Source organism: Chelonoidis abingdonii, chromosome 5 (genome assembly GCF_003597395.2).
Source record: "Chelonoidis abingdonii isolate Lonesome George chromosome 5, CheloAbing_2.0, whole genome shotgun sequence".
Taxonomy (NCBI): domain Eukaryota; kingdom Metazoa; phylum Chordata; order Testudines; family Testudinidae; genus Chelonoidis; species Chelonoidis abingdonii.
Window position 1 is genome coordinate 129,273,896 of NC_133773.1, and position 7,795 is coordinate 129,281,690.

Sequence of the window (7,795 nt, forward strand, 5' to 3'; positions counted from 1 at the left end):
GGGGGGGGGGGACTCCTACCTGCCGGCGAGTTCCAGGCCTGAGGCCTTGCCTGTGCGCTCAGCTACCCGGGTGTCTCTCCTCTTCGCCCCGCAGCCGCTCTCCCAGTCACCGGCAAGCAACCAGCCCTACCACTCGCCACCGCCTCAGGATTTCAAACGTCAACGTTAGCTCGACTCTGCCAATGACAGGCCAGGAACCTATCAAATCAGAGGTGACCTCGGTATGAACAGACCAATCAAAGAGGGGGCTGGGGGAGGGGCACCCAGCTAATAAAAGCTCCCCAGCCAAGTCGCTCAAGAACTAAGCGATGATGCGTGAGGCATGCTGGGAAATGTAGTTTTCTAGGGCTGAAGGTGTAACATGAGAACGTTGTCATCTCGCTCCTGCTGGCTAAGCACCAAATTCTCCCTACTGGCTTCAAGGGGCTCAGAATCAGGGGCTGATGTTGGTAAGCTCAGGAAAGCCAATGAGAGACCTAAATATATTCTGCTTCAAATAAATGTTTCATACAAGGAACATGCTGTAATATTTACTAATAAAGAGCATAGGTCACTGAAACAGCCCCACAACTGTCTGTATTACAACAAAATTTAACCTGGGCAAATAATTAATCTAATCTGACACAGATATTATTTAAAAATCTTACTGCAATATAAATATTGCAATTATGTATTTCAAGTTCCACTGCTGCAAGGATTCTTATGCTCACATGGGCACAAATGCCATAATAAGATGTTTGTAGGTGGATCACTACACCTGCATTGACCTCACGTCAGGATTCAGTCCCAGGACTTGCATAGGACATTGTGTGAGCAAGGGGTCTGCACAAGTGGGTCCCATTTGCAGGATAAGGACCTTTGGTATTTATGAAGCACCAAGCCAATAAAACTTGTTTATTTCTAAAAAATGTAAATGTTAACAATGACATAAAACATTGCTTTGGAAACAACTGAATAAAATACTCTTGAAATTACTGCATAAGGCCCAATCCTGCAATTCTTACTCACATTAATCTCACAGTCAACTTGTGACAATGCCACAAGACGCTGTGAAGGTCAAAAAAAGAATTAGATAAGGTCATGGAGCATAGGTCCATTAATGGCTATTAGATGGTCAGGGAAGCAAGCCCACGCTCCAGGTGTTACTAAAGCAGCAACTGCCAGACGATGGAACTTGCCTCAAAACTGCCCTGTTCTATTCATTCCCTCTGAAGCATCTGGTGCTGGCCACTGTCAGAAGAAAAGATCTTGGGCTAGGTGGATGGGCCATTGGTCTGACCCAGTACAGCTGTTCTTATGAATAACCCTTACTTGTGTAAATAATCCAGACATGCAAGCTATTACTTTAAGAGTGCATGTGGCTGGATGAAGTTCCACGTACACTTGCAGGCTAGGGACTTTAAACATCTGGGATGGGGAGCAGCACCGTAATCAGTCTGAAAAGAACAAGGGGAAGGTGAGTTGTGCCTTTCTGTCTTAGGGAGCAGTTTTGTCTCTCTTTGGTTTTTGGGTGTTAGCACTCTGAATTCTAAGACATAAAGTAGTGTTAAGTTGCAACCTTCCAGAAAGAGTATTTTACTTGTTTAGCTAACTTGTCTGTGTTCATGCCACGAACCACTTTGCAAAGGGAGAAATTTTAGAAAATTAAACCTGCAGATTAAGAACCAGGACCATCCCCTGAGCTTCCAAACACAACCGTGCCCCCACAAAGCCTAGCACTGGTGCTTCCAGAACCCCACTCCCTCCCGGAAGATCCAGCGCTGCCTTGGAGACTCCAACAGCAGCCGCGTGCTTGTGGGAGGACTTTAGACAATCATGAGTTCAAGGCTAGCGTCACCCAGGCTAGGGCGATGGTTGTACACGAAAGCCGAGCTAGAGTTCGCGGCGGGCGGGGAAGGCTGCTCACGGCCCGGGGGATCCTCTCCTGGCTTTGCAACCAGCTGTAGCTTTCCCGCCCCTGGGACGGTCCCGAGCCGGCTCTGCAGGGGGCTGGTATCTCGCTGGGCGGAGGCCACGCCACGGATCGCCGCCTTCGGTCTCGCCGCACAACTTCCTCTCCCAGGGAACTGCGCGGCGGCCGGGCCGGGCCGGGCCGGACTCGGAGCCGCGTCTGGAGCGGGCCGGGCCGGGCGCGGGGCCATGGAGAGCCCCGCCGTCACCTTCACTTTGGCCTATCTGGTGTTCGCCGTCTGCTTCGTGTTCACCCCCAACGAGTTCCGCTCGGCCGGGCTCACCGTGCAGAACCTGCTGGCCGGCTGGCTGGGCAGCGAGGACGCGGCCTTCATCCACTACCACCTGCGGAGGAGCACCGGCACCATGCTGGCCCACGGCCTGCTGCCGCTCGGTGAGGCGGGGCCGGGAGCCGGGCTGGGAGCGGGGCTGGGGGAAGCAGCTGAGGGGATTCGCGGAGCGGGGGGGGATCTGAGGAGGGTAGCGAAGTGGGGGCTGCAGGGAAGGACTGTGGGGAGGGGGAGAGTTGCAGGGAGGGAGATTAGCCAGGGGACTGTAGAGGCGAGGGAGAGTAGCAGGGCGGGAGGCGGGGGGCTGTGAGGAAGGACTAGGGGTCGAATTATGTGGGGGGTGTAGGAGGTAGGGAAGGCGGAAATGGTTGGGGACAGTAGCCAGAGGGCTGTAGGGGGTGGGGGAAGTAGTTAGTTGGGCGACGATGGGGAAAGTGGTGGGAGCAGGGAAGCGGGGGGTGGTTAGGGATAGCGGGGGGGGGGGGGGGCTGGGGAAGGGTGGAGGAGCGCCAGGGCAGGAGAACAGTTAGGGGTTGGATGAGATTAACCAAGAGGACATATGGAGAACGAGGAGTATAGCTTTAATGGAGGGGATGGAGGGAAATAGCCACGGGGCTGCAGTGAAGGCAAGGATGGTGGGAGGTAAATAATAGCTAGGTTGTGTGGTAAGAACTGAGAGGGTGAGTAGAGAGAAGATGGTGATGCGAGTTAATAAGGTATTTGTAAGCTTTCTGCTGTTAGACTGTCATTCGACCCTTCACTATGTAGCAATGACTATTTGTGTGTGGAAAGCCCCTGGACCTGGTCTGCCGTCATTTTAGTCCGTCTCCGGCAGCGTGTTTCCCCTTTTCATCTCTTTCACTTGCTGTGATTTGCATCGCTACGTCTTTACTGAATGTTGGCTTGTCTGCTACTGAGTTTGAAACATCTGTATTTGTGTCCCCTTTACATGGGTATGGCTTTGTTAGGCTGAACCAGATCTTGAAGGTGAGGGGTCTTCTTTACATGCTTCTGTTCTCGTAGCAAATCCACAACACATTCTGAGAGCTCACGTGATGGAGCTTAAAGGCAGTTCCTTCATATGGTCAGCTAAACATCATTAATCTTGCCTACCCAAATAACCATGGTCTCGCCTGCCTTATGAGTGGAATCTAATATCAGGTACTAAGTGAGATCTTGGTATTATAGAGTTCATTGTTTTATAAAAATTCTACTAGTTAGAATTATTTTACTCAATATTGGAGAATATTATAAATAAAGAACAAACTACATTTCGTGAAAAAATACTGTGAGCATACAGTACTGTCACCTGTATATGATCTTGTACTACAGCTTGATGCCCCTCTTGCATAATTTGGCAGAATCTTGACAATCCAATAATGGGCTTCCTAGCAAACATGGTGGATATGCGAGTTCTGCTTCTGGGCATTAGATGTGAATGCTTAGAGCCACATTGAAAAGTTGGCATCCTAGGTGCGTGTGTAGGAGAGGTAAAATTCTGCATAAACCAGAGAAAAAAAGGCAGTTGTGCCATTCACCTAGCCATGGTGCCCCTGTGTCTCTACATGCTCGTAATAAGGCGTGGTAAGTGTGAAAAACATAAATAATACTATTGACCTATCAGTGTTAAACAAAGTATCCGATTGTGGGAGGGAAAATCTGTATCTCACATAATGAAATCAGAATTTCACGTAATTGTCAACTACTGAAACCATTCAGGACCACATGGCCCATGATCTAGTTCTCTCTTGTCTGGTTGTCGGTCAGAAGGTACCTGCCTATCTGGCGGGTACATTAACTAAGTCCCAGAGAAGGAGAACAAGCGCCAGAAAGGTAGTTCGGCAGATGGTGTGTGGTGCCTAGGCCAAGATCTGAATCCATTATATTAAAGTTAAAAAAAACTGTCAATTTAGTACAATACATGGAATTATTCCATCTCACGGGAACCTAGGTTTTGATATACATAACCACTTGACTTTTTATTGCTTTGGTACTCTCAATTGCTATGTTGTGACTATTATGTCATATAGGGATAATTGGTTTATCTTTCGGAAAACTGCATAACCTCCCTTTACAAACTTGTATATTGTGGTTAAAAATAATGCCTTTCTAATGATCAGGCTAGGAAGTGGAATTGAGTTCCCACCTTTAAAAAAAAAAAAAAAAGTCACCCAGAGTGGAGCACACCTGCCAGATGAATGATTAGATCAGTTCATGTGAATGTGTGTGAGCTAAGATCAAGTGTATGTAGTCTCTTGGCCTATCCAAGGCCGTGATCAAGTGTGTTGATGTTTTTGGTCTTTTGGTCTCGAGATGAAAACCTTGTCTGTGTCTCTTGGACCTTGAAGTAAAAATATTATCTTAGTTATATCTATTGTCTTCTGAAAGCAAATATCTTTCTTTGCAGGTTATTACACTGGCATGTGCTTTGCAGCACCAGAGAAACAGCTTTTTTATTTTTACCAGGCCTCAGAAGGCTGGAAAATATTCTTCTTGCTGGCTATTCTTGTTCCAACAGTCACCGGCATCCTGGCTTATTACTGGTCACAGAACGGCTGGGATAACCATCCTTTAGCTCGGACACTTGCCTTTCATGCACTTCCACAGTCTGGTTGGCGGGCAGTGGCTTCTTCCATCAATACAGAATTCAGGAGGATTGACAAGTTTACTACTGGAGCACCAGGAGCAAGAGTGATTGTTACAGACACTTGGGTGATGAAAGTGACCACCTACAGTTTACATGTTGCCCAACAGCAGGACATTCATCTGACGGTGACAGATTCCAGACAGCATGAACTCTCACCTGATTCAAACATGCCCGTGCAGTTCCTCACCATCCGTGTTGCCAGTATTAATCCCTATGTGAAAGCTTTTGATATCCGGTAAAACATATTAACCTTGCAGTGTTATGCCATATAGTATATGCTATTTGTTGGTGGTTAGAGAAGCACATGTGTCATATCTGCTGTGGCTGCTGTGACGGATCCCAAAACTTTTAGAGTGTTGATACCTCCCCTTTGCTGCCCAAGGAGAAAGTTGCCTCCAGTATCCTCAACATAGAGGGGGAAAATGTTGTTCAAGGAGATTGGTACTCTGTAAGCCAATGAAGGCATATTGGCCAATCAGAGGAACAAGTCACTCATTCCCAGAGCATGTTAAAGAGAGGGAAGCCACTAGAAGAGCTCTGAGTGTGGGATGGGGGAGAAGAGGGAACAGGGAACTTATCTGTCAAAATTGTTATAAAAATCAGCGACGCTAGCAAAATTGGCCATGATTCATCCATGATTTCCTTCTTCCTTTGAAACATACATAACACAACCACATTTCCTAAGCGTATCACAGTGACATATTGCAAGCAAACCTAATTTAAAGAGTGGACAAGTAGCTTTGGCCTCAAATTTAACCTGATTTTAAATTTAAAATCCTCTAGGTTCCATATAAGGAGAGATTAATAGGACTGGAACTTTCAGCTTGGAAAAGAGATGACTAAGGGCGGGGATGTAATGGAGGTCTATAAAACCATGATTGGTGTGGAGAGAGTAAATAAGGAAGTGTTATGTACGCCTCGTAACACAAGAACTGCAGGTCACCAAATGAAATTAATAGGCAGCAGGTTTAAAAAAAACAAAAGGAAGTATTTCTTCACATAATACACAGTCTGTGTATTATGTGAAGAACTCCTAGCCAGAAGATGTTGTGAAGGCCAAAATACTAACAGAGTTCAAAAAAGAACTAGATAAGTTAATGGAGGATAGGTCTATCAATTGGCTATTAGTCAGGATGGGCAGAGATGGTGTCTTTAGCCTCTGTTTGCCAGAAGCTGGGAAAGGGGGACAGGCGATGGATCACTTGATGATTACCTGTTCTGTTCATTCCCTTTGTGGCATTGGCATTGACCACTGTCGGAAGACAAGATCCTGGGCTGGATGGACCATTGATCTGACCCAATATGGCCATTTTTATGTTCTTAGTGAATGTTCTCTGGACTGTAAATACCAATTCTCTGTTTTCTCTATTGCTGTTTTTGTTTTACAAGTCACTGTTCATGTAGGAGCTAGATGAACCTATAGTTCTGCAGCAAAATGTAGTTAACAAAGGCTATTTTTAGTGATGCTGTCTCACAAATGAGTAAACAAACAAAGCCCTGTTGTTTGTTTTAATTCATGCTTCTAGGATATTTAAAACTATATATTTGAAAAGGTAGCTGATAGTGTCCATTTACATGGCTGAATCTAAGCTTCTAGTCTGTGGGACAGACTGTGGCTATAACTGACAGACCAAACTGTAAATGTCAGAGGGCTGTGAAGTCTAAACTAGAATAGCAAATATATTCAGGCCTGATCTAAGATACTAATCCATCAATTTCAGTGTAACGTTGTTTATTTACGGTGGCATCCGCTGTGCCTTGTCCAAACATTGAAAAAGGATGGTCCCTCCTTCTAGGAGCTTAGTATAAGGACAGTTAAGTAGATAGAGTTTAAGGAAAAGGCCACAGTAATGGACAATCTATAGACAAATCAACTTGACTTGCAGCATGACAGAGGTGTGTCTAAGAGAGATTTAAAAGTGTACTAGGCAGGACAGCTCAGGGAGGTCACAGGAAACATGAAGGAAGGCACAAGGGTGATTGTGTGAAAAGCTGACAAAGCTGGAACATTTGCAGAACTGTGGAGATTGTGGGGGGAATGGAGGAGCCCAATGCAATCCTTGACAAAGGAGTATAAGTAGAGAGGGGCAAATGTGTGTAGGGCTTTGAAGGTGGTGACACAAAGATGATTCATTACCTGATTATTTCAATTGTGTTTTAATGAGGCAATAGTAAAGTCACATCCACTGTTAAGAATCAGACACTTAACATCGGTAATTTTTTTCCAAAGAAATATCAGGGCTTTCCTTTTGTGGCTAAATAAACTATCACCAAGAATAGTTTTTATAAAATTAGAAAGTTCTTGTAATAAGAAAATGCAAAAATAGCAAATCTCCATAGTATAATATAGATGTAACATAACTAAGTCATAATAGGACAAAACTTCCCCTTCCCACTGTGTGCAGTATGGGTGCATACCCGCAGGCTGAGCTGCACCACTGTTGGCAACAGTGGAAAGTTTTTGTAAAAATTCACTTGTGTGAACAAGACCCCAGACATCCCATATATTCAGCATGAGAACCTAGAACCTTCTGCCCTGAACACACAGGCCTCTACCATTTGCACTGAAGGAATACCTCTACTTGCTATCAGCAACATTATCTTTAGCTATAATTCTTCATTTAGCAGTGCACTGGAGCAGCTCTCCAAAGGGCTGTATCATTCCTTTTTCACACCGTTGATTGATTTTTTTTTCAGTTTCTCTTACATATCTCTCCATTGACCCTCACACCCAGCCCCAGTTTCTACCATCCTGCTGCTGGCCAGCAGTGCTAAACAACACTTGGGCTTCCCTTTCTACTCTTGGTACCCTGCCTTTTTTGCTTCTCCAACCACTTCAAGGCTTCTTGCACCTGCCTGCAGTTGCAGCTCAGCACACTACTAGTTCGTTCTTCAGTACTCTACTCTC

The 7,795-nt window shown here is 45.6% G+C and overlaps 2 protein-coding genes and 1 pseudogene across 2 annotated transcripts in view; 2 read left to right on the forward strand and 1 right to left on the reverse strand.

Annotated features, from left to right (window-relative positions):
• Positions 1 to 157, reverse strand: part of TACC3 (transforming acidic coiled-coil containing protein 3) — a 62,374-nt gene extending 62,217 nt beyond the window's left edge. Inside the window, exon 1 of the mRNA XM_075066638.1 lies at positions 20 to 157. The gene's annotated coding sequence lies outside the window, so the exon portion shown is untranslated. The remainder of the gene's footprint in view (positions 1 to 19) is intronic.
• LOC116818633 (transmembrane protein 129-like) overlaps positions 1 to 7,776 on the forward strand; it is a 25,721-nt pseudogene extending 17,945 nt beyond the window's left edge.
• Positions 1,841 to 7,795, forward strand: part of LOC116818635 (transmembrane protein 129) — a 16,328-nt gene continuing 10,373 nt past the window's right edge. Inside the window, exons 1-2 of the mRNA XM_032769710.2 lie at positions 1,841 to 2,344; positions 4,648 to 5,122. Of these exons, the coding sequence (XP_032625601.1) occupies positions 2,140 to 2,344; positions 4,648 to 5,122 (680 nt within the window). The 5' untranslated portion in view covers positions 1,841 to 2,139. The remainder of the gene's footprint in view (positions 2,345 to 4,647; positions 5,123 to 7,795) is intronic.